Source organism: Trichosurus vulpecula, chromosome 1 (assembly GCF_011100635.1).
Source record: "Trichosurus vulpecula isolate mTriVul1 chromosome 1, mTriVul1.pri, whole genome shotgun sequence".
NCBI classification, from domain to species: domain Eukaryota; kingdom Metazoa; phylum Chordata; class Mammalia; order Diprotodontia; family Phalangeridae; genus Trichosurus; species Trichosurus vulpecula.
This window is the reverse complement of record NC_050573.1, coordinates 69,123,293-69,150,717: the sequence shown is the minus strand read 5'-3', so window position 1 is coordinate 69,150,717 and position 27,425 is coordinate 69,123,293. Positions and strand designations below refer to the sequence as shown.

Genomic DNA, 27,425 nt, shown 5'->3' with positions numbered 1-27,425 from the left:
AGTGGGATCTTTGTGCAAAGTATTCTTTGCCTCTCTCAATCACTTATGCAGTTGGCATACCATTGCAAAAAGTTCATTCTATTCACTTTTTATATTTTTATCAAGGATATCCTAGGCACATGTCTAGACCATTCTGATAAAGGATAGAAATTAGAAGGTTAGCTTATAAGTTGGTAGTTGCTAATAACCTTTTCTGGCCTTTTTCTTTTGATGGCAATAACTGCTTTGAATTTATTCTTCAATTATTCAGTCAACCATAAGATACTATGTAAAATATGTACTAGTATCTTTGGTATCATATTCAGAAGGATTAGAGCCTCAGAAAACTCTACTCTTTCTCCTTTATATTTGAAAGGAGAAAGAGTATTTTAAAAATGCTAATACCTGCCATCTTTAAAACTCTGTTAATGTGGCATAGTGAATAAGGCCATGGACTTGGAACCAAGGAAGACTCATATTCAAATTCCACCTCAGACATGGACCTGAGTCCTGTGTGACACCAAGGAATTTGGTTAATTTCTCTGTGCCTCAGTTTTGTCCTCTGTAAAAGGAAGGGATTGGATTTGATAGTGCCTGATTCTCTACTTCTAAATCTATAATTCTGCTATCTAAAATCATTTTGCCACATTCTGTTAGAGAGGATTGTATTGTTCCCACTTCACAATAAAGAAACAACTCACTTATAATGGCTTGTACCAATGGATTGTGATGATAGTGGCACCCAATGATTAGGTGTATAAATGTTATGTGAGAATATGTATAAGCAAAAGCACCTGAAAACCATGATGAGGTTTGAAACTTAGATGTCTAGGAGTTTGTATCTTTGCCCTAGGGCATATTTGTTTTGTCAACGGGATGTTAGTGATCATCAAGTCTAATTACCTAAGATGGAGAATGTAAGTCCTAGAGAGATGATAACCTAAGATCTCACAACTAGTAAGCGGCAGAATTAGATTCTGAGTTAATGTCTTCACACTGTCAGATTCCACAGATGTAACGGAAGAAGCCTAGGGTAGTTCAAAGACTCGAGATTAAAGTTCAGCAGGAAATAATGTGTTCTGTTTTGAACCTGTTAAGCTTGAGATATACAGGACTGGAACTTAGAAGAACAATTAGGGATGACTATATGGTTTTAGTAGTAATTACATAGAGATGATATTTCAACCCATGCTTGATGATAAGATTACCAAGTTAGTGAATGTGACATGTATGATGAACCAGCAAAAGAAACTGAGAAGAAATGGTCAAACGTGGGAGAAAGACCAGGAGAAAGTGGTGTCACAAAAACATACTTTCTCGTCCTGTGCCATTTTTGTCTGTTTTCCCAGAAATCCTCTAAAGTATATCTATACATCATGTAGAGACTTTCCCCTAGGTCTTTGCAACCCACTTGTACCCACCATGCACCTCTCCATTTTACCTTTGAACACCCACAAATTTGATTCTTTGAGAAAGTGGTAATCTAAGACTTGCAACCATATAGCACCACTTGGAAAATATCAGTAATAATAAGATAGATTTTTGTGTCAGGGAGCAGCTTGAGATCATTAAAAGCACTACATAGTTTTCAGAAAGCAGTCAAACCTGCCTTCTAACTCTTACTAAATTCTGGGCCAAGCTCATTGTCCTTTCTGCAGTACTTATCCTAAATATAAGTATTGACATACTGACTCAGTGGATTGGCCAGCCAATTATATGTAATAGCCTAAAATATTGGCATTTTCATCCTTTTTTCCTGTATTTATAATCATTGCCATGGCTAGCATTTATATAGTGCTTTGAGGTTTGCAACAAATATAATCTCATTTAATCCTTTTAATATTATGGAATGATGCAATGAGCATCCACAAAGAGAAATATCTGGAAGACCTCACTATCTATCATCCATTTGGACCCTGGGCCAGAACTTACCATATAACAGTGTCAAATACCTTTGACAAACATGTGTCTCCTAGTTTATGCCTTGCTTGCAATTAATTAATCATCAGACTGTCCTTGCACAGAGTTATATTTGTGGTCTCATTTTCTAAGGAAATGGCCTTAACATATATATGTCTTTTTAAGGCTTTATTCTTCTCTACAGAGTTAAATACTTTTTTTGTAATCAACATAGAATGAGCATAATGGCATCTTGTAGTTTCTACACCTTTAAGTCAATTTTAAAGACCAATAATGTAATCTATTGTAGAAAACTACATGTGAAACCTGCATTTTCTTTTGTCCTATCTTTATCAATGATATGCTTGATATATTTATAGATGATTGTTTCAAACATTTATGAGGATAAGACGTATGTGAGTCTGTGTATATCAATGACAGCCTTGTTTGGGTATTGATATTCATTACTTTTTCCATTCAGTCCAGTTGTCCTTAAATTTGTCTTCTTAAGTACAAGTTCTACCTCCTCATATGGCACATCAATAAATCACTAATGAGATAGTTACTGATATTGATTATAAAAACTCATTATAGACATGCTGAAAATAAATTTATTACATTTTCCATCCTTTTGTTGTCCTACCATTTTCATCCAGGAATGCACTTTGGGTAAAATGTCTTAGTTGTATCTTAAGCCACATTGTTGAATTTTTGTTGTCTGTTTGTTTTTTTGGTGCCACTGCTTTTCATTGCTTTTTTAGACAATACTACTCATAATCTTCTTCCATCCTCTGTAGTGTCTTATGAACAGGATCATGTGAGGGGTTCCTGCACATTTGGGAATGGCTGAACAAATTATGGTATATGATATAATGGAATACTATTGTACTATAAGAAATGATGTAGAGGATGGTTTCAGAGAAATCTGAAGAGACTTTTATGAAATGAAGCAGAGGGAATTGAGTGGAACCAGGGGAGTGATTTATATAATAACAACTAAAAAAACTCAACTTTGAAAGACTTAGGAAATCTGCTAAGTGCAGTGAGCAACCATGACTTCAGAGTATTGATGTTGAAATATGCTATCCATCTCTTGACAGGTTACAGATTCAAGATACAGAATGAGACTTGGACAATGTGGGAATTTGTTTTGATTATACATATTTGTTATAAGGATTTTGTTTCTGTCTGTGTAGAAAATAATTTTTAACTGAGAAATTAAATTAAATGTAAAAATGCAAATCTCTCTCAAAACAAATAGGCTTGTGTTATAAGGTGATGTTGCTAATGATTGCCATGCCTTTCTGCTTGGCAAGAACAAGTATTTGCTGTCTAAGATGGTTTCTAATTTCATCTTATCTTTGTGGCAATTACTTTTTATCTATTCAATTTTTTGCAATAAATTTTAAAATAAAATTATTTCCCACTTTTTTAAGGCAAAACCTGTTTTAAATAGGTCAAGTTGGAGCTATAATTACCTATAGTGTGTTTTACTATCTTTATCCTTTTAACTTGATGTTGGTTTGACTTTTACTTTAACTAGTCAATGAGCTGACTGTACATACATCTGATTCTGATGTAACCCAGATTTATCACTATTCATTTTCCATCTATTAAGATATAGGAAATTTTATTTTTGTGATAATATTTAGTCCAGTCTCTTTGTTTTATTATTTTTAACTATTTTTTTTAATCTGCAAAAATCTGCCTTCTCTTCCTGCAACCCTTCCCCCACTGAAAAAGAAAGAAAAGGAAAACTCCTATTGCCAACATGTGTCATCAAAGAAAACAAATTTCTGCATTGGACATGTCTAAAAGAAAAAAAAATTCTCATATTGCTTTCTGAGTCCCTCACCTCTCCTTAAGGAGATTAGCAGCTTGTTTGATCATTAGTTGTTTGGACTCATGGTTGGTCGTTATGCTGTTAAAAGTTTCCAAATCTTTCGGAGTTGTTTATCTTTACAATATTGTTGTTATTGTATAAATTGTTCTTTTGGTTCTGCTCTGTATTACCTTATACAAGATTTCCAAGTTTCTCTTAAACCATTTCCTTCATCATTTCTTGCAGAACAGTAGTATTCCATCACATTTGTATACTGCTACTTATTTAGCCATTCCACCAATTGATGGGCACCACCTCAGTTTCCGGTTTTTTTTTTCCACAGCAAAATCCTCTTTCTCCCTTTTCCCTCTTATTTCCCTTTTGAGTGGAATATATTTCTGTATACAACTGTGTATGTATATAGTCTCCTATGTTTGTATTTCTAACTTTCTACTCAGTTTGGGTATTTTATCAGGAGTGCTTCTGTTTCATTAAAGATTCATTTTCTGCCATGTAGGATTTATACTCAGTTTTTCTGGGTAAGTTATTCTTGTTTGTAAGCCTATATCCTTTGTCTTCTGGATATCATGTTCTAAGCTCTTTGTTCATTTGTAGTAGTGGTTGCTAAATCATGTATGATCTTGACTATGGCTTTTTGGTACTTGGATTCTTTATCTTGGCTGCTTGTAGTAGTTTTTCTTTGACGTGGAAGCTGTGGATGTTGGCTATGATGTTCCAGGGAGTTTTTCTTTGGGAGCTTCTTTTAGGAGGTGACCAGTGGATTCTTTCTATTTCTACTTTGCCCTCTCATTCCAAGAGATGTAGGCAATTTTCTTTTATGATTTCTTGAAATATGCTATCTAGGCTATTTTTTCTCATCTTGGTTCTCAAGTAGTCCGATGAGACTTAAATCATCTCTCCTTGATCTATTTTTGAAGGCAGCTGTTTTTTTTTTTTGTTTACATTTTCTTCTTCTTTTAGTATTTTGATGTTGTTTTAATATTTCTTGTGCTCTCAAGAAGCCATTAGCTTCTATTTAGTCCATTCTAACTTTTAGAAGTTTATTGCTTGGACAATAGTTTGTACTTCTTGCTAAGCTTGATCCCCTTAACAATTATTTCTTCCATAGCTCTCCTTTCTTTTCTGTTTTTTCCTCTAGTGCTCTCATTTTATTTATAATTTTTTAAAAAAACTAAAAAGATTCTTGCATCATCCCTTCTAGGAATTCTAGTTGAATTCATGCCCAAGCTGTGCTTTACTTTGTGTTGTGGAGTCATTCTCTTCTTCTGGGTTTGTGTCTTTAGCATTTCTGTCACAAGAAAAGCTCTTTATGGAGAGACTCTTTCTTTGTTTGACCATTCTTTCAGCCTCCTTCCTGACTTTATGTTAGGGCTGGTCCTGCTGCTGCTTTTTGGGGAGTATTGGGTGTTATGTTATCCTGATTGTTGTGTACAGCTCAGGCTGGGGACCTACAAGCTTTCAGTGCTCTTAAAGTGCTTTGATCCAGACCAAAGTCTGATTACCATCCCCCTGGTCTGAGGTATGTAAGCTTCCGTCATAAGTTTGGGTCTGAGTAATAGGCCCTCCTTGCTTGGAGCCTCAATGGACTGCTGCTGGCCTCAGCCACTATCAGCCAGCTGACAAGCTCTGTTGGTTAGAATGATGGAACTGGAAACTCCCCTTTGGTCTGGATTCTTTCCCTGGTTATTCTACTGCAGGCTACAGATTAATCTATAGGCTAGAACTGAAACTCCATTCTGTTCCTGAGGTCAGAGTCACATAGCTGCAGTTTGCCTCTGAGCTTGCTCCTTGTACACAATCTAATGACCACAACTACTCCTCATTATGGAATACTACCCTTAAACATAAGTTCCCTTTTCAGTCTGTGCTGGACCTATAGCTCAGAACTGGGCAATGAGTGACAGAATTTCTAATTGGGACCTGTTACTTTGCTGTATACATGTTTAAACCCCTCTGTGCTGAGTCTGAGGCCTCCTTTTGCCCTGGTGCACAGCCTCTCCCTGCTGCTAGAACACTCTGAGGCATGCTCCTGTCCAGACCCTGTCCCATTGTCCCTGGACTTCTCTGCCTCCCTGTGCTAACCTGGGCTGGAAATACGACTTACTGTATCTTTTTCTTGGGGTTCTGTACAGAATTTTTTCTAGATCTGTTTGGAAGTTTTTGGGGGGAAGATGCTTGTTCTGTTTTTTCTTGCTACCCTACCATCTTGGCTCCACTGCCTCCCTTTCCCCCTCCCCCAACTTTGTTCTCGAAGAAATTATTTATAATTTATAGTCATGATGCATCTGAGGAATATATGTCTTTGGCAGTTTTCATTTCTTAGTAATAAGACATTTTTCCAGTGTGTTTTTTGCCGTCCTGTATCTGCCTGTGTTTGTATTGAAGTTGTCGTTTGTTGTTTAAGTGGGCATTCCATCATGTCTAATTCTTCATGGCCCCATGGACCAATGCACACCATACCCTTCTATCCTCCACTATCTCTCAAAATCTATACAAGTTCATTTTCATTGTTTCTATGGCACTATCTATCCATCTCATCCTCTGCCATCTCCTTCTCCTTTTGCCTTCAGTCTTTCTCAAAATCATTTTCCAGTGAGTCCTTTCTTATTATGTGTCCAAAGTATTTCAGCTTCAGCATTTGACCTTCCATTGAATAGTGTGAATTAATTTCTTTTAATTATTGACTGTCTTTAAATATTGATCACCTTGCTATCCAAGGGACTCTCAAAAGTCTTCTCTAGTACCACAATTCAAAAGCGTCAAATCTGTGGCACTCAGCTTTCCTTATAGTCGAACTCTCTCAGTCATAGATTGCTACTGGGAAAACCATAGCTTTGACTATATGGACCTTTGCGGGCAAGGTGATATCTCTGCTTTTTATTATGCTGTTCAGATTTGCCATAGCTCTCCTTCTAAGGAACAAGCATCTCTTAATTTCATGTCTGCAGTCACTGTCTGGAGTGATCTTTGAGCCCAATAATATAAAATTTGATATTGCTTTCATTTCTTCTCCTTCTGTTTGCCAGGAAGTCATGAGAGCAGTTGCTAAGCTCTTAGTATTTTTTTTATGTTAAGCTTCAAGTTAGCTTTTACACTCTCCTCTTTCACCCTTATCAAGAAGCTTCTTAATTCCTCTTCACTTTCTGACATCAGAGTGGTATCATCTGCATACCTGAGATTGTTGATATTCTCCCAGCAACTTTAATTCTGTCTTTTGGTTTGTCTGGCCTGGAATTTTGCATGATGTACTCTGCATATAAGTTAAACAAGGTAACAACATGTGGTCTTATCATATGCCTTTTCTAATCGTAAACCAATCAGTTGTTCCATGTCCGGTTCTAGCTGTTCTTCTTGGACCCCATATAGGTTCCTCAGGAGACAAGTAAGATGTAGTACTCCCATCTCTTTGAGGACTTGCTACTTTTTATTGTGATCTAAAGAGTCAAAGGCTTTAGTGTAATCAATGAAACAGAAGTAGATGTTTTCTGAATCTCCCTTGCTTTCTCCATAAAACGGTGAATGTTGGCAAGTTGGTCTCTAATTCCTCCACCTCTTCAAAAACAAGTTTATTCTTCTGGTAATTCTCTGTTCACATACTATTGAAGCCTAACTTGCTTAATCTTAAGCATAACCTTGCTGGCATGTGAGAGTCCAATTGTTTGATTATTTGAACATTCTTTGGCATTACCCTTCTTTGGGATTGGGACATAAGCTAATTTTTTCCAATCCATTGGGCACTTTTGAGTTTTCCAAATTTGCTGGCATGTTGAATACAGTACTTTAACAGCATTATATTTTAGGATTTTAAATAGCTCAGCTAGAATTCTAACACCTCCACTAGCCTTATTGTTAGCAATCCTTCCTAAGGCTTACCACTTCATTCTCCAGGATGTCTAGCCTTAGATCAGTAACCACCCCATTGTGGTTATTGTGTGATATTAAGATCTTTCTTGTATAATTTTTTGTGTGAATTATTGCCCCCTCTTCTTAATCTCTTCTACTTCTGTTAAGCTTCTACCATTTTTATCTTTTATCATGCCCATCTTTAACACAAAATGTTCCCTCGGTATCTCTAATTTTCTTGAAGAGATCTCTTTTCTTTCCCATTCTATTGTTTTCTTCTATTTCTTTGCATTGCTCATTTAAGAAAACCTTATCTGTCCTTGCTATTCTCTAGAATTCTGCATTTAGTTGGGTATATCTTTCCCTTTCTACTTTATCTTTCTGTCTTTCCTCAACTATTTGTAAAGCCTCGTTAGATAGCCATTTTGCTATCTTGCTTTTCCTTTTCTTTGGAATATTTTTTGTTGCTGCCTTTTATACAATATTGTAGACCTCTATCCATAGTTCTTTAGATACTCTATAAGATCTAATCTCTTAAATCTATTTATTATTCCTATTCAGAAGAGATGCTAATTAGGTCATACCTATATAGTCTGATGATTTTCCCTACTTTCTTCAACTTAAGTGTGAATTTTGCAATAAGAAGCTCATGATCTGAGCCACAGTCAGCTCCAGGTCTTGTTTTAACTGACTGTACAGAGCTTCTCTGCCTTTGACTGCAAAGTATATAATCAGTCTTGTTGACCATCTGGTGATATCCATGTGTAGAGTTGCATTTTGGGTTGTTGAAAAAGAGTATTTTCTATGACCAGCAAATTTTCTTGACAAAACTCTGTCTCTGCCCTGCTTCATTTTGTACTCCAAGGTCAAAATTGCCTGTTGTTCCAATTATCTTTTGATTTCCTACTTTAGCATTCCAATCCCCTGTGATAAATGTGACATCTTTTTTTGTGTTGTTTCTACAAGATGCTATAGGTCTTCATAGAACTGATCAACTTTGACCTTTCTGGCATAAGTGGTTGGAGCATAGACTTGTATTATCGTGATGTTGAATGGTTTGCTTTGGATTCAAATAGATATCATTCTACTGTTTTTGAGATTATACCCCGGTACTGCTTTTCTCACCCTTTTATTGACTATGAGGGCTATTTTATTTCTTCTAAAGGATTATTGCCCACAATAGAATATATAGTGATCACTTGAATTAAATTTACCCATTCTCAGCTAATATGACAAAAAAGGAAAATGTTGAATGTTGGAAAGGATGTGAGAAAACTGGGACACTAATGTACTCTTGGTGGAATTGTGAACTGAACCAGCCTTTCTGGAGAGCAATTTGGAACTATGCTCAAAGGACTATAAAATTGTGCATATCCTCTTACAGCTCTTTTGGTGGTAGCTAAGAATTGGAAATCAAAGGGATGCCAATCAGTTGGGGAATGGCTAAACAAGCTGTGGTATATGATTTTAATGGAATTATTATTGTGCTATAAGAAATGGCAGACAGGATGATTTCAGAAAAACCTGGAAAGACTTACATGAACTGATGCATAGTGAAATGAACAGAACCAGGAGAATGTTATACATAGTAATAGCAATACTGTTTGATGAACATGTGAAATGACTTAACTGTTCTCAGCAATACAATGATCCAAGATAATCCCAAAGGACCAATGATAAAGCATACTATTGGCCTCCAAAGTGAAAACTGATATTATTTGAATACAGGCTGAAGCATACTATTTTTCACTTTCATTTTTTCTTTCATTTCAATCTTCTTGTACAGAATGACTAATATGGAAATTTTTTACACAATTGCACATGTATAACCAATATCTGATTGCTTACCATCTCAGGAAGGTCGGGAGGGCATGGAGAGAGGGAAGGATAGAATTTGGAACTCAAAACTTTAAATAAAAATGTTTAAAAATTGGCAAAAAATTTGCCCGTTCTCATCCATTTAAGTTCACTGACATCCAAGATACTGAAGTTTAATCTTTCTATCTCTGGTTTGACCATATCCAGCTTACTTTGGTTCGTGGACCTTACATTCTAGGTTCCTGTGTAACATTGATCTTTACAGCATCAGACTTTTCTTTTGTCACCAGATGCATGTACAGCTGAGCATCCTTTTGCCTTTGGCCCAGCTTCTTCATTCTCTCTGGAGCTACTTGTAATTGTCCTCCACTTTTCTCCAGTAAGGTGTTAGACACCTTCCAACCTGAGCAGCTCATCTTCTGATGCCATGTCTTTTATCATTTTAATTCTGTCCATTGGGTTTTCTTGATAATGATACTGGAGTGTTTTTGCCATTTCCTTCTCCAGTGGATTACCTTTTGTCAGAATTTCCCACTATGATCTGTCCATCTTGGGTAACTTTGTACAACATAGCTCATAGTTTCATTGAGCTATGCAAGCCCCTCTGCCATGCCAAGGCAGTGATCTAAGAGGGGTTATACTGAAGTTACCAAATATCAAAGTGTACTTTGACTTAGTTTTGAGAGGCTTGTCCAGTTCTTTGCAGAATTTATCTGCCTTTTTATCCTCTAAAACAGATGCTAGTAGATAAATCACTATTATCTTCATGGTGGTCTTAAATGAGTGAATGAAAAATACTTTATCATGTGCTTGCAACATGTCAGGGATACAATGTGGGGATACAAATAAAAAGTGAGTTGGTCTCTGCTCTCACGTTATTTTTTAATTGGAAGAGACAGAACATGTAGGAGGGTTCGGAGGATTAGAGGCAAGTTCAAGAGGTCTGGAGGGAATAATGTTAGGGCAGATGGTAAGGCCCAGTAGCTGGAGGATGTAGTGGAAAGGCAAATGTGAGGCCTTGTAGTCTTCCATCTTACTGGAAGGATTGTAGTTGGTGGCTCTTTGGTTATCCAGTCAGTATGAGCAGCATTGCCCATCCTTCAGTGTCAGATGTGAAGGGGTAGAGATTGGGAGATGTATGACCCATGCTCATTGGGAAGAGTGGAGGGGGAGGAGTAGACATGAAGGTCGTAGTGTAGCAGGAATTGTGGGTTCCCTTTCACAGGGGTGGGATTGAGAGATCAGGATTCCTCCCTCCTACCACCCAGGAGGGAAAAAGGGAAAAGGAAGCATTGCCAAAAAGATTTGTGGGAAGGGCTCCCTACAACATTAGCACTTCTGTATTTTCTGACACCCATTGGGAACTGAAGAGTGGGTGGGGGAGAGGAAGAGTTCTCTGTGGCATCTTCTTACTTATGCTTATCATGAGCACTTCAAGACAAGATGACCAAGAGGCATTTCATGGCATGATTTTTATTATTGCTGTTGGGTTCACAATGAAACCAATTCTGCCAATATTAGCATTTGTTTCTCCTATTTAGCTGCAACTTCCTTTTGGTTTCTAGTTTTTGTTTAGAGTACCAAGAATTAAGTTAATATTTATTTACAGTCTTAAATTATCCCCTTATTCTCTGATTCACCATTTTCATCCTGGATCCAAAACAGGGTAATAACTCTGATACCTGGTTTAAAATTTTTCTTTGTTGGGCAGCTAGCTGGTGCAGTGAGTAGAGCACTGGCCCTGGAGTCAGAAGGACCTGAGTTCAAATGTGGCCTCAGACACTTGACACATGTACTAGCTGTGTGACCTTGGTCAAGTCACTTAACTCCAATTGCCCTGCCGAAAAAAGCAAAAAAAAATTTTTTTCTTTGTTTTAGTAGTACAAGCTTTTAATAGCAAAGTTCTTTTCCATTCTTTCCTAATTCTAATCAGTTCCATAGATGTTAGAATTTCTTTCAGCAAAATTCAGGTGCCAGTAAAATATTTTGAGCAGCACTTTATGTAGTAGTAAAGAACTGGAAACAAAGTAGATACCTGTCCTTTGGGGAGTGGTTATACATGAATTTACTGGAATCTTACCACTCCATAAAAAGGGATGAATGTGAAGAATAAAGAAGCATGAGAAGATTTAGGTGAACTGATACAAAATGAAGTAATCAAAAACCAAGAAAAAATATACAAAACTGCATCCAAGTAAAGGAAAAGAAAAAAGTAATTATAATGACTGAGCCTAACCCCCAAGTAGAGATGAAAAGAGCACCTTCCTTGGTTGCAGCAGTGTCGGCCTGTGGATGTGGAACATCACACCTACTGCCAGATTTGGTTGATATGCCTGTTAGTTTTGCTGAATTGCTTTCCCCCCTGCTCTTCCTTTTTAATTTTTTGTTATAAGGGATTGCTCTCTAGGAATGGGATAAAGTAGATATATTTTGAAATGAATGTGATGTAAAAACAAAAGATATAAATACATTTTTAAAACTCTCAATTGAAGTCCTGTTTAGTTAGAGATTACCTAGCTGGTGCCTTAATGGTAAAATGGAAAAAGGCCTCCTAGTAGTCATGAAGACCTGGGTTTGAATCCTTCCTCTAAAACTTAATAGCTAGTGACCATGGACAGGTCATTTCATTTCTCTGAACCTGTCATCTATAAAATAAGAATAGTAATGCCTTTGTCAGGATAGAGAAGCAGCATACAGTAATAGGTAGAGAGCTGGCCTTGAAATTTTGAAGGCTGGGATTCAGATCTTGCCTCTGTCATATATTGGCTCTGTGACCCTGACATTATTCTCCAAATGTGTCAAACTCGAGCCCCGCAAAACTCCCAAGTTCAGCCAAAACTAGATTAAAATGTAATTGAGAAATGTTTAAGAAAATAAATAAAAATACAATAAAATGTAATGTTTATTTGTAGTTTTCTAAGTCAATACGCTGTTGCAGTGATCTGTTTCTATTTGAGTTAGATACCACTCTCTAAGACTAAGTGTCATAAATGGTGCCAACTGGAACTGGTAGAGTTTCCTCACCTAGAGTTCCCTATTTCAGTGAAATTACAGGTCCTGCGCATTTACCAGGCCCTATCCCTAATAACAACTGTAATATTTACCTCACAGGGCTCTTTTTAATGCTCAAATGAGATGATTATTGTAAAGTATTTTGTGAACTTTAAGCAATTTCATAAATGTCAGTTATTATTGATGGAGTGTAGATTTGGTATTATTTCCTGTGAAGCCAACTATAAAAAACAGTATTTCATCCAGCAAACAGTTCTTGAGAGCTGGCTAGAAGAGAGACAGGTATTTGGATTGGAAGAAATATTAGAACTGTTCATTTAGAATATTTGGATGTACTAAATTTGAATGTATTTGGATGAAGTTTACACTTACACTATCTATTTTGCTTCTAACCCCTCTAAAAAGGACTGGTTAATCATGTAGTCCAAGAAATTATTTAACCACAGAACAGTAAAGAAAACCACTGGTGGCAGCATTTGAAAATGTAGGTGTACATTACAAATTATTCTCTTCTACTCTGTTATGCTAATAAGATTCTATACTATAAATAGCTAAGTGTAGTGAAATTATATTTCCTCAAAAAAATTTTTTTTTGTTTTTTAGCTCAGGCTGAGTCCCACCAACCTTTTCTAAGTTAGGGAGGTTTTACTATTGTTGCTTGCCCTTGCCTAGAATGTTCTCCCTACTCTTTCCTACCTACTAGACTTCTGAGTTCCTTTAAGTCTTAATTCAGGTGTCAACTCTATAGGAAACTTTTCCTGATTTCCTTGGTTGTTAAGGCTCCCTCCCTCCTCAAACTATTTTGTATTTGGTTATTTGTATTCTGTACCTCTCATCCCGCACCCCCTCCCCAGTACAATGTAAGAAGCTCCTTGAAGTCAGGGCCATTTTTTTGTTTTTTTCAGATCTTTTCCTTTTTTCAACAGGTTGTTGTCTGTAAAATAAGTGCATTGGGTTAGATTGCCTCTGAGGTTCCTTCTGCCTCTAGATCAATGATCTTAAGTTTTGGGTCTGGCTGTACACAAATGTCTGACCCTGAAATGACTCTCACCTCAGTGACCAGTTGTTTCCTATCTATTAAAATGTAATCAGTTGAATTTATTGTGGTAGTTAATGCTTGCCATGTCTATATCCTGCCAGCTCTCTTCTCAAAGAAAGTGTTCATATTGTATAGGTGTGAGGCTTCTGTTTAGGTTACAAGGCTTTGGTCACTTTTGGTCACTCTAGTTATTTACTAGAGCCAGAAATGGAAGGTGGGCTGCACAGGAGTGAGGTCTGATGTTTTTGTTTTTGTTTCATGTCTTGCCATGGCCAAAGAATTCATCTTCAATGGCTGGCTTACTAGTGAAGAGCTTCTTTGTATTTTACTAGGCAGGTACTGGCAAAACAGATATAGTCCTTTGCTAAGACTGTATTTAAAGCCTTTCTGGCATGCTGTCAGTCTGTGTGCCACTGGCAGAGCCTTCAAGAATACAGGGTTACTGCCATACCACATTGAGTCATCCTCATGAGACTTTAATACTGCTTTATGCATCAGTAACTTGAAGCCTAGACTAAGGAATTAGTCCAGAGTAAGTTTGTAGTAGAGATGGAAATTTTCTTCTTTCTTTTCTTCTAAAAAATCTCTCTGCTAAAAACTTTGTTTTCATTTTTCTTTGTAAAAAACAGAAGAATCTCAGCCTGATCCTGTAGATGTCTTGAGTCAACAAAAATGTCTAGAGTCATTAGCTGCCCTTCGCCATGCCAAGTGGTTCCAGGTAAGGCGCTTTCCAAGTAGTTGTGCACATTGAAAGGCTAATTTGCAAATTGTTATTTCTGCTTGAAAGGAGAGAGAAAAGGCAGGGAGGTGATAGTCCTGCTATATGGCTGTCCAGGAAAGACCCTTTCCAGAGTATTATATTTCATCAAATACTGGAGTTATTATTTGGAAGAGTGATTAGACTTGTTTGTCTGGGCCTGCAAAATAAGGATTGTTGAGAGGAAATTATGTGAAAGCATAATTGGTTCATTGTATTAATGTGACCCTAACAAAATTAGCTAGATATTTTCTCAAAAAGTAGAATGAATTCCCACTGGAGTCATGAATTCCCTGTCGCTGGAGCTCTTCAAGCATTGGCTGGATGATTCATTAGTAAGGGCTATTATAGAGGTTATTCCAGCTCAGTTGTGCATTAGGCTTGTTGGACCTGTTTGACCTTCAACAAGTCACTTACCTTCTCTGAGTCTCAGTTTCTTCATTTGTAAAAGGAAGGGTTTGGACTCAAAGACTTCCAATATCTCTTTCATTTCTGAAATTCTTTGTCATTGTTGTTGGCAGCTAGGTGGTGCAGTGGATAGCATGCCAGGCCTGAAGTCAGGAAGAGTCCTCTTCCTGAATTCAAATCTGGCTTCAGACACTTACTAGCTGTGTGGCCCTGATCAAATCACTTAACCTGTTTGCCTCAATTTCTTCGTCCATAAAAATTAGCTGGAGAAGGAATTGGCAAACCGTTCTACTATCTTCACCAAGAAAACCCCAAATGGGGTCATTAAGAGCCAGACACAACTGAAAAACACCAATATCCCTTTCATCTCTGAAATTCTATAGCAGTCTATAGCAATATAACTAATAGGAACTTCAGAAATGCTTCTTTTTAACACTATGTATTAATTTAGATTTATTGTATGGTCTTGTGCATTAAGAAATGAGTCATTTCTATAAAAGCACCATCAGAGATCTCCTTTTTAGGAAAGCAGTGTAGTATTATGGTAAGAGTACCTGACAAGAAATTGGGAAAGCTGGTTTGAGCACTGGTTTCTCTTCTTACTAGCCTTGTGTCCTTGGGCAAATCACTTAACCTCTGTAGGGCTCAGTTTTTTTTAACCTATAAAGTGAGGTGGTTAGATTAGGAGAACTTTGAGATCTGACAGACAATGAATCATTAAACAAATCACTTGTCTCTTAGCCTTGGTTTCCTCATCTATAAAATGGATTGTGGTGATGGTTATGTGTGGTGTTTGTGTAAGTGCTTTGCACATGGAAGGACCAACTATAATTTATTTCATCAGTTAATCAACAAACATTCAATAAGCTTTGTGCCAGGTATCGTGCAGTAGGATGGTGAATTGAGAGCTAGTTTTGAAGTCAGGAAGACCATAGGGGGTAGGCAGGGCAGGCTTCAAGTACCACCTCTAGCAAAGCTTCATTTAGGGGCTAGAGTGCTGGCCTTAGAGTTGGGAAGACCTGAGTGTGAATCCTTCCTTCAACACTGCTTCTGTGAGTCTGGGCAAGACACTTAACCTCTCAGCCTCAACCTCCTTATTTGTAAAATGAGGATAATAATAGCAACTCACAGGGTTGTGGTGAGAATCAAATGAGATAATACCTAGAAAGTGCTTTTGCAAACATGGATGATGGTGATGATGCATGTGCCACTTGACAGTCACTTTAATAACCTCTCTCTGTCCCAAGAAACTCTCTAAGGCTCCACGTTGCAAAGCAGGTTCTGATTTGTCCTGGTAAAGGAAGTTTTCTTGATGAGAGTTTGATACACCAATGAAACTACAGATCTGGTCCAGGGGTTTTGGGTGATCAGTCCTTCATGTGTTCTGACAGATGTTCAGAGGCTCTTTTTCATTCATGTTAATATTTAACAAATGGGAAGTTTCTTTAAGATCATTTAGAGAAAGTTTTCCTTTGTGGGCATGTTTTCTGTGAACAAACAGTGTTGTTTCTTTCCCCAAAGGCCAGAGCTAATGGTCTACAGTCCTGTGTGATTGTTATCAGAGTTCTTCGAGATCTGTGTCAGCGTGTGCCAACATGGGGGGCCCTACCAGACTGGGTAAGAAAATTAAAACATTGAGCTTCCTTTTAAAATTCATTGTCATTCTGAAAGTAATTTATTCCAGTGACAAGGACTTTTCAATATTGTCACAAAGGAATGGAAGGAATTTTCCTTCTTCTAGCATCCCTGTTAGGTAAGAAGAACAATACCCAACATGTAGAAGAGTCCAATTATGTTGGGAGGTTTTCAGTATTCCCTTGGGAGGGCTCAACAGTAGCCATCTTTGAATTGTCTAATTTTGCATCCAAACTTCTAACTAAACAAGTATGTACATTCACAAAAGTTTCATGAAAAACTGAAGTCTTAGGTAAGACAGTAGGAATCAGGCCAGAGAGTCATGGCACATACCACCCCTTGTGCCCTGTGTTTTTTTTCAGATGTCCCAATCCTGCTGATAGAAAAAAGAGATTCTCATAAATCCAGGTGTGAACAAGGAGAAAAAATGAGAGCAAAGAATGAAGTAGAAGCAGAGCCATGGTGGAAAGAACACTGGGTTAGGGAATTTCTAAGTGATGTGACTATAGGAAAATCACTTATATTTTCTGAGCCCCAGTTTCATCATCTGTAAAATGAGGTTAATAATTCTTATACTACTTGCCTCATAGGGAAGGGCTGTTAGAAAGTGTTTTGTGAATTATAAAGCACTCAATAGACATGTACTGCTGCTTGTAGTAGTCATGATAATATGAACTTGAGAAGGATAGGGTGAAGGCTTCATAGTCTTCCTCCATATTCTTGGCCTCTACCCCCTCCATCCTAGGTTTTACTCATTTCACCAAGAGCCAACACCCGGGTCTTCCGGGACAGTTAGCAAAACACTGTTGAGGGACCTTCTGTATATAGATTCAGTTATATTATTGTTTCTTACTTTCTACTTTAAGTAGATCTTACTGTGTCTTTGTCATTTCCGTTATAGTTTTTATTGTTGTTTGTTCTCTCTGTTTATCTCTAAGGTGTTTTTTTTTAATGTGCCTATGTCTGCCTCAGTATTTCTGTATCTCTCTGTTGCAATCTAGGATGTGATTAATTTTCAATAGTTTTTATGTTTTATGGCTTTTTTATGTTTTGTTTTTATATTTCATGAACTTTTGTGTTGGTTTTCTAGTGTAGTAGTAAAAGATTGCCCCAATTAGTGATTTTTAATTTTTCTTGGAATTAGAGCATTTTGAATTCAGTAGGAAAATAAGTAAATTCCTTTTGATTCCTGGTAGTTCTGAAATAAGTTTAGAACATGTTTGCTTAAAAATAATATGTTTAAATTGTTAATAATACAATAGTTTGTTTTTTCCATCAGGAGTACTTAACCTGAGATCCAGGATGGGGGTAGGGAGGCACTCCTTGAACTTGGAACTTTTATGTTTTGATAAATTATATTTCAACATAGTTAGTTTCCTTTGTAATCATATGCATTTTTGTGTATTTAAAAATGTTATTCTGAAAAGAAGTCTGTTGGCTTCACCAGAGTGCCCAAAGGGCCCAGTACACAAAGAAGGTTAAAAACTATTTATGTAATGTTTTACCCAAGAGGCAGCATGGTGTAATAGACTGAAAGTTGCTGGCTGTGAGGCCAGGAAGACCTGGATTTTAAGTCTAGCCTCTTACACATATTGACTGTGTCACTCAGACTCTTAGTACCTCTTGGTAGGAAACTCTTTAAAGCTCTATGTGGCAGAGGTGTTGACCTGCATTGGTAGAAAAAATTTCTTCTCCAGGACCATTTCCTTCCTCCCCGGAAATCAGAGGTCTAGCCCCTCTGCTGTCATTACAATTTACAAAGCTCTTTACGTACATTGGACAGTGTTAGTAGATTTTCACAACAGCCCTGTGAGGTTGGTAGCACCAGTGTCATCATACCCATTTTGCAAATGAGGAAACTCAGAGAGGGAAAATGGTTGCCTGAAATTACAGGGGTGATCAAGCCTCACTGAGAAATAATTTTGTCTACAAAGGCCATTATATCCTATCAGTAGGACCTGTAAAGAACCCTCTCAGACTTTCATCTCATTGTAAACAGTGTTGTTAAATCCCCGGGTTCATTGATAATTACTTTTTTCTGTGCAAGTCATGCTTCCTGAGAAGTGTTCAAAATGAAATGAAGCAGAGAAGTCCAGGGTCCAAGGCTGTGACAAAATACCCTTAATTAATGAAGGGGGTTGTCATGGTTCCTTCCCTTCAACCATGGTCGGCACTCTTATGTTCTCCCCTACTCCTCTCCCTCCCTCTCTCAATATAGGCCATGGAGCTTCTGGTGGAAAAGGCTTTGAGCAGTGCATCAGGGCCTCTGCGTCCAGGAGATGCCATGAGGCGAGTGCTAGAATGTGTAGCCACAGGAACGCTCCTAACAGGTCAGTCTGAAGCTGGACTCAAGCCTTCTAGTCAATTAGTCACCCCCTAATATGGATGTGGAACATCTGCCAGTCATTGAGGGGTTATAGAAAAGTATAGCAGGGCCTCACTTTTCAGATATTTTGGGGGAACAAAGCATTACGCATAAAGTCATTTTCCATTTTAAAAAGTTGTTTATAAGGATGAGTAGTAATTTTTCTGAAATGTGGTCATTATTTTCCTCTCCTTAAATAAACCCTACTGAACAAAGAGGCAGTATGGTGTAGTGGGAAAAGCCCTGGTTTTGGAGTCAGAGGACCTGAGTTTGAATCTCAAATGTGCTACTTACCATAATGTTTATAAACTTGGGCAAAGTCCTTCTCTCTGTGACCCTCAATTTCTGCAAAATGAGGGGGTTAGATTTTTAAGGTCCCTTTCAGCTCTACGTACCTTTACATTTTTCCCTGAAGAATTAGTGGTCGCTATGAATTCACATGCAGGGCTATGTCATGGAGACCGCTTGCCAATTCTTCTTGACTCTACTTTTATAACATTCCTCCCTTGCATCCTCTTCTCTCTATACATCATTCTCTATCCCAGTTCGGGACCCCATCATCACTGCTCACCTGGACTATTGCAGTAGTCCCCTCAGTGGTTTCCCTGCCTTAAGTATCTCCCTTTTGTAGATGGTATCTTTGCACAGTTGCCAAAGGGATTTTTTCTAAAGCAAAGTCTGACAGTGCCACTCACCTTCCCAGGAAGCTGCAGTGGCTCCTTATTGCCTCTCAGATAAAACACAAACTTCTCTGTTTGGTATTTAAAGCCCTTCACAACATCATACCAAACTACCCTTTCCAGGCTTTATTACATATATTCCTCCCCTTCACAAACTCTGTGATCTGGCCAAAGTGTCCATCTTATTGAAGAGCAGATGAAATGTGGCATTTCATTTCACATTTATTTGCATTTGCCCCATCCCTAGAAAGCATTGTCTTCTTACTTCCAAGTCTAGAATTCCTAGCTTCACTTAACACCAACAGGGATTGTTTCATCAAATGAGATGATATTTGTAAAGTGTTTAGCACAACTATATAAATATTTATTCCCTTTCTCTTATTCTCTTCATCTTTATTTTTGTGTCCCTAGTGACTGGCACATATCAGGCACTTAATTACTTATTGATTAAGGTACATAGAGCTGTTTACTACCTCTGTGCTAAATGGTCCTAGCCTGTATGACTTTTTGAGTTTTTAATGTCTACTTTTTTAAAAAAATTGTTTTCTGTTTACTTTCTCACTGTCAGGATATTATCAGTTGTCAAGAAAGTTGCTACTGTCAGTGGGCCCTGTTGTCAGTACTCTCCCAGCCCTGTGTAAAACACAGACTTGGGAAAACACACACACACCGCACCCCCCACACCCCCCTACACACACATATACATATATACATCTTTCTAATTCCTTATTCTTGGTAGCTATTGGCTAGGAAGCCAGGCAACCAAGCTTGTTAGAATTGTATTAAAATAAGAGAATTTATTCTTATTTTGTATCTTGAGTAGAGAATTGAAGGGATGTTATAGGAATACTATGTATTAGCTTTGTTTAATAGATTCTGCATATTCTGCCAATATTTTGGCTCCTCAAATCAGCTTCTCAGGTCCTTTTTTTTTTAAATTTAGTTATGGTCCAGATAGTTGAGTTTATCAGAAAGATGATTTTGAAATTCTGGGATGTTTTGGTGGATTAGTAATATTATTGTTTTGGGTATTATTTCCATAATCATAGATAGCCAGTGCCCCTCTGCACTTTATCCTGTGCAATTTTTGCCCATGTCATTCTATAAATCCTTCAGACTTTAAAAACACAAAAGTCTTACAGGTTGGGACCATTCAACAGGCAAATAAACAGTCCTTTGTACCTCAGTAATTCACTCAGTAAGCAAGCCCATACCATTTCTGAGAGCTTCTAGCAATTACTTTTGTCTATCCTCATTTTCAGTAATATATTGTACATGTCAGAACATAGTGAAGCATTATCTTTTCAGTAGCAACTGTGGATGAGTTAGAAACTTCAATATAGTAGACCAATATCTATATTTTAAAACAATAACATAATTTCCCACAGTGTAAGCAACGATAGAAAGTACCTCAAAGATTAACACCAAACAATCCCTAGTGACCTTAGGGAAAGTCAGTGTCAGTCCTTCTTGAACAACTTCTACCCTTTGGCTGAAAGACCCTTTACAGACCAACCATTTGTATGGGGCATGTGTGGTGTTAAAGAGTGATATATTTGTTATTGATGTTTGCCCCAGTTCATTCTGTCTCCCAACTATTTCCTTTTGAGATGGGCCAGGACTTCAAGATCCATGTGAGAAAGACCAGATAGATGTGCTGGACGTCATGACAAGTCAAGAACGAGAGGACGTCACAGCCAGTGCCCAGGTAGGAAGAAACAATGACTCAGAATCTTTTCTTTGAGAGGTTTCCAGCTTATCCAGGGCCCAGGCCCTTATAATATAAATGATTGTATCTGAGGTTTGGTTTCTGGAATGTATTCAACAGTTTACATGTAGTCTTTATTGGCATCTCACTTAAAGCATATGCCATTTGTTTCTAGTGAATGGTAATTTTTTTCAGGGATAACTTGGTATAGGAGAATGCAAGTAGTTCATAGGATGTTTTGCTGCAGAGATCCATGGCCAGGAAATAAAATATTAAGATATATTGCTTCTACCTCCCTAGAAAGTCAGCTTGGCATAGTAGAAGAAGAGTTTTAAAGTAAGGAGTCAGGGGTTCAAATCCTGACCCTGAATTAGCTGTGTGACCGTGGATAATTGACTGCCTGTTGTACTACATATCTCAAAAGGTTGATACTAGGGCAGCATTTGTACCTTCAACCTTGAATGTGAGCTTTTATTGCTATTTTATTATAATCAGCAAGCAAGTGTGCCATTGTTCTTTTAGTCACCATTTAGTGTTTGTCAGGTGACCTATACCCAGAGTGACAATTGTAATAAAAAATCAATTACCTCTCTTAAGGTGTTTGCCTGTCCCTATTTCTCTCTTGATAAGGAATTAATTAATTAAGGGAAGAGAATTAATGCTTTCAAAAAGCTCCTTAGAAAGTCACCAGCATCAGATACCATTTAATGAATTAAGAGTATCCTAAATGTTCTTTCTCACCAAAAAGCCTATGCTCTAGCCAAGACATCATGCCAGGTGCTGGGCTCAATGCCTTATATAATGAGATGCACAGATACGCTCCTCACCCTCCTGAAGCTCACAGCTTTGATCACAGGTACACGTGGGTCACATCATATGCTCTGGTTTTCTCTAGTTCTTAGGGGAGTAGCTCTTGTAGCAGGTTGGTGTCATGACAGAAGGATAACATCTCTATCATAAATATTCTGGCAGACCTTTTTAGAATACAGAAAATATGAGTAGAGAGGTGGCCATGGGAGGCTCCTATAAAAGCGCCGCCCCCCTCCTCTCTGACAGGCCCTAAAGGAACAATAGTATTATTTGATTAATATTTAAACTGATAGTATGATACAATTAGTTCTAATAGTACTTCTTTCAGTATTAGCCTTGCAGATAGATTTAATCTGTAGGAGCATCTGTTTTTACCAGTCTAGAAGCAAGGTTAGAAGTGAAGAGGGCTCACAAGAACAAGACAAAAGAAAATGTGATTCCTCACCTTTAACTGAAATGGAGGTCAGTTTCTAAAATGGAGTTACTCCTATCAAGAAAGGGAAGATACAGATCCCCCATCTTTTTGCCTCCACACTGGAAAATGTGTTTTCTGGAACTGGTGATGTGGTTAGCAATCGTCAGGACTGTGCATGTTAAGGGAATCAGAGGGGGAATGTGGTGGAAAGAATCCTAGCCTTGGAGTCAGAACATCCAGATTCTAGTCTCTGCAATGTAGCTATCTGTGTGACCTTGGACAAAACACTTAGCCTCTTTAACTCAGTGGCCTCATTCATAAAACATGAGGGGGAAAGGAGGTTGGACTAGATTGGGTTTGAATCTAAGAGTCTTTCTAGCCTTTCTATCTATAGATCTGTAAGTAACAACTTGGGTCGAGTCATTTCAGGTTTTGCTGGCTGAATAGAATCACGGTGACCACCTGAAAACTCAGAAAACAGTGTGCAAAGCATCCTAATGTTTGTTTTTGTGTTTCTTCTTGTTTTTTTCCTAGCATGCTTTACGGATGTTAGCTTTCAGACAGATACATAAAGTATTAGGAATGGACCCTTTGCCACCTCCTAAAAGCAGAGTTGGTTCACGCAACAAAAAACGGCGAAGAGACTTCAGTGAAGCAGTGGAAGGAGAGAATGAAAGGAAGAAAGAGAGAAAAGATGAGGATGATGCTTAAGCACTGTTATAGCTAAGATAATATTTATACACAACTTTAACTTTATATGTACATACACATGTATGCACACGTACTCTTCTGTAAATGTGTGTATGTATATATGAGTTGCTGTTTAGTCTATGGCATTTGACAATTTTAGTGTTTTCCCCTTGAATAACGTATTATAGATTTGTTTTTAAAATTGTGCTTAAATCATTTTAAAATTTGCATCATTTCAAGATTGCCTTTGGGCAATAGCCCCATTTCACTTTGTCCCTTTCTACCTTTTCCCTGACTTCTGAGGAAACCCTCCCCACAGAATAATAGGTAGAAGGATGCAGGCATATCTTTTAATTCTGGTATTTCTTGCAAGCTTTAAAGGTGCATCATAGCACTTAGAGGGAATTGCCAGATGTTGGGTTTGAACCTTAAAATCGTTTCTTTTGGCTGTTCCATCCTCAAGTTAGAATGAATGTAGTGGTGCCCACCTTGGGGTTTGGACAGCAGGAAGATTGATTTGGAAGAATCAGGGACATTAGTTTGCTCTCCCAAAAGAGCAAAAAACAAAAAACTTGCGGCAGGTATAGAGCTTTGAGCCAAGAGTAATATAAGGCAAACAAGTCAGTGAAGCATTAACATTTATTTCACTTGCTCTTCATTAAATAAAGTCAACATAAAGGGAAGACAGATGAAAAAACTCACCTATTCCTGTTAACTTGTTAAAATCTTCACAAGTTGTAATGGTTCCGTTATTGGGCTTTGAGGGTGAGAATTTGTGGGTTTCTCTTTTGAGAGCACTGAGTGTGTTCCATTAATGGCAGTGAAGGTAGAGGTTGGTGCTGCTCTATGAATAGGCTTTGGTGATAGAGTAAAGGAGTATAGTCTGCACTCACTTTAAAAATACCTGTTATTTACTTGAGAACCACTTAACCACAGAAATTTTCCATATGCCAATGAGTGCCTTCTAAACAGAAAGGTGGCCGAGACTCACGTAGTGAACAGCTTATTTTTCCTTTTAATTTAAGGTGAGTTTTTTCTTCTATTTTGTTTATTTTTTTCTAGTTTCAGTCTCATTTTTAATATCATCTAATTCTGAAGCTTAGGCTTTTCTTGGTAATGCCACTCTAGAATGGAAAGACCGGAGGATTCACTACTTGGTTGGGCAGCTACCCAGGAAGGCCTTTGAGTGCTTGTATGTGACAAGTGTTCTTCTGGCACAGTGGAAAGTAGGAAGAAGAGAGCAGATGCTAGTGTTGAGGTGGGACAGAGGTAGCAAGACCAGCGAACTGGGGAGGCCCTCGCCCCACTCTAATCGGTTTAACCTCTTTCTTTCCAGAGGGTTTCTCAATCGATTGCCTTATGGCACTTAACAAGAAAAAAAGCAAATTTTATTTTGACAGATGTTGCGATCTATGGTCATTTGACACAATTTATTTTATTTTGTTACATTTTTATGTGTTAAAAGGAGAGCCAATAATGTGGCTTTAATATTTGAATGTCTTTGTAGTGCTACCTGGAAATTTAAAAAAGGAGAAAAATAAAATGAAAATTATGTTTCCATTTTCTTCTATATGTTGTCTAGTCTTTTAATTGGAGACTCTTATCACATAGAGAGAAAGTTCCTACACAGACATTATAGCTATGCTCTATGTAATAGTGCCCTGATCAACATTGTTTTTCAGTAATATAGTTTGATATTTGTGCTGTCATTTTCCCTTACTACACTCTCCCTTGTTGACCTTATCTACTTCCAAAGGTTCAATGATTACCTTTATGAAGTTGACTCCCTAATTTACAACATCCAGCCTTATTCTCTTGAGAAAAAAAAAATGTCTCATGTCAACAACTATCTACTGGCTGTCTCCACCTGGATATCTCACCATCTCTTCAACACTAATGACAGGCCAGAGAACAGAAGGACAGAAGGTGTGGGATAAGTTACCAGAACAAGACATTATGTGTAAGGGGGGCTGTGCCACATTCCATTAGGCCTAAGGGAAGAAGTACAACACCCAGCTGGGGCCAGTTCTGACCACCTGAAAGTTAGCTGGAAGCTGAGACACTTTGAGATCCAGTCCCCAAAGGAACTACCATCAGAGGGGAGGGACTCAGGAAGTGAGTGATAAAGAAAATGGGGGTGGGGTGGGTGGGAGGGAAGATTGAAAGTACCAAATATTTTAGGAAGAAGAAAACTCAAAGATCTCAAACATAGATAAATCAACAGGAAAAACAGCAGCAACAGAGGGCAACATGGTCTCAAGATCTAGTAAATGATTTCAGGCATCTTTGAATAAATACTGAAAAGTGAAGGAAAATGATTCAACACTGATGAGATGGAGAATTCTGGAATTTGAGAATATGGAACCAGAACATGCTATTTCTGAGTGGAATGTGGTGTAAGGTGATGGTCTAAGCCTAATTTCTACCAGACTGCTTTCTAGTTTTCCCAGCAGTTTTTATCAAATAGAAAGTGGAAGAAGTAAACCATTTATTCAGATACCAGAGAACCAGATCCCATAACCAATGAGCCCAATCTATCACAGCATGGAGCCTTGCCATCTCAAAACCATCTGCCCCCTGCTGGGGCCTTCCCACAAATACACTCACAGCCACCACACATCTGCTCTTTCCCTCACCTCTAAATGCTCTCTCTCTGCACATTTTCTGTGACACACTTTCCTTTTCCTCTCAGCAAGTTCCTCCCACCACATGTGACTTAGGCTTCTTATGACATAAGCAGGTCACGTGGCCTGTTAATTGGTGGGAAAGATCTTCAAATCTAAATTGCTGTTACACTGTTCTCTGAAAAGTGCCATCTCCTCCCTCCATGCATTTGCATAGGTGCTCCTCCATGACTGTAGTGTATTTCTTCTTCATCTGTGCCTCACAAAATCTTTATCTTTATTTAATGTCCAATTCAGGTGCTAACTCCTCCATAAAGCCTTCCCTTGGTTCAATTTTCTCATTTAGTCATTTCTAGAGGGAAGATTATGAAAAGATGGTGGCATATCCCCCACAACCACCCCAGTAAATCTAAAAAAATTGCCAAAATGAACTATGATAAAACTAAAGAGAGTAACCTGTAAACTATTCCATCCAGTCCAGCACTGCACAAAATGACTGCTAGCATGTTAAAGAATCTCTGAATGGAGGCAGCCAGGGTAGGTGGAACCCAGTGGGAAACAGCCCAATTTTATGCATAGGGCAGCCCTAGAGACTCAACAAGAGATGGTCTTTGAGCAGCACCAAGGACAGAGAGGCCCAGGAACCCTGGCTGCAGCAGGAGAAAAGTCCAGAGAAGCATCTAGGCAACCCACACTCTAACTTGTATTCAGGCAATACAAACCAAGTCCAATATCCAGACAGCCTGGGACTGAAACAGAGCACAAGAAAAGGCTAGAAAATTCCTGAAAAGGGGGGAACCTAGTCTTAGCCACTCCTACTAAGGACTAAGCTGGGTCTACTCACACCAAGATTATGGAAGCACAACATCCCTAAGCAACCTAAGCATAAGCTCCCAACTCAAAAACTAAAGTTAGAAATATGAGTAAACATAGGAAAATGCCAAACACAATGTACAAATGGTGGACTGAGAGACACTCACAGTATAAACCCAGAAGAGAATTCCACAAGTTCAAAGAGAACTCCAGAGGAAAAAACAATGTCTTGCCTATTAGGTCTACAAGAGACTATAAAAAGTAACAAAACAAGTAATACAAAATGGAATGGCTAGAGAAAAAAAAATAATGGCAAAGAGAACAGACAGTGACCTACTTAGGAATTTAATGGCATGAAAAGTAGAATAGGCCAAATAGAAATTAATGACTCAGTAAGACAACAGATGTTAAAAACAATTAGACACTTGGAAAAAGGAACAAAAAATGATAATATAAAAAAGACCTAGAAAACAGTTCAAATGAGAGATAATTTAAGAATTATTGTGCCACCTGAAAATCATGACCAAAAAAAGGCTTTTATAAAGAAATCGTAAATGAAAATTTCTCAAATCTCTTAAAATCAGAGGGCAAAATGAAAATAGAAAGAATCTACTGGTCACCTCCTGAAAAAAACTCCACAATCAGATCTTCTAGGCATATCATAGCCCAAATCCATAGCTTCAGGTCAAAGAAAAAATACTGAAAGCAGCCAAAAAGAAATCATTCAAATACTGAGTAACCAGTCAGGATCACACAATACCTGGCAGCTGCCACTTTAGAGAAGAGGAAAGCTTGGAATGCAATATCCCCAAAAGCAAAAGATAAAAGACTTACAACCGAGAATAGCTTATCCAGCAAAACTGAGCATAATCCTACAAGGGAACAAAAGGATATTCAATGAAATAGAGGGTTTTCAAGTATTCCTGATTAAAGGCCAGAACTAAGTAGATACTTTGAAATAAAAACACAGGATTCAAGAGGAGTACAAAGGTACATATATTTGATTAGTTGGAAGGGGTTTTGCGGGGATGAGTTGCTTACAAGCTAATAGGAAAGAAGAAATGAGTATTTTCCCAGAACCCCAATG

The 27,425-nt window shown here is 37.9% G+C and overlaps 1 protein-coding gene across 1 annotated transcript in view; it reads left to right on the top strand.

Annotated features, from left to right (window-relative positions):
• Positions 1-22,922, top strand: part of ZFR2 (zinc finger RNA binding protein 2) — a 95,915-nt gene extending 72,993 nt beyond the window's left edge. Inside the window, exons 15-19 of the mRNA XM_036739153.1 lie at positions 14,063-14,151; positions 16,120-16,215; positions 18,452-18,563; positions 20,889-20,986; positions 22,746-22,922. Coding sequence (XP_036595048.1) covers positions 14,063-14,151; positions 16,120-16,215; positions 18,452-18,563; positions 20,889-20,986; positions 22,746-22,922 — 572 coding nt within the window. The remainder of the gene's footprint in view (positions 1-14,062; positions 14,152-16,119; positions 16,216-18,451; positions 18,564-20,888; positions 20,987-22,745) is intronic.
• The last annotated feature ends 4,503 nt before the right edge of the window (positions 22,923-27,425 follow it).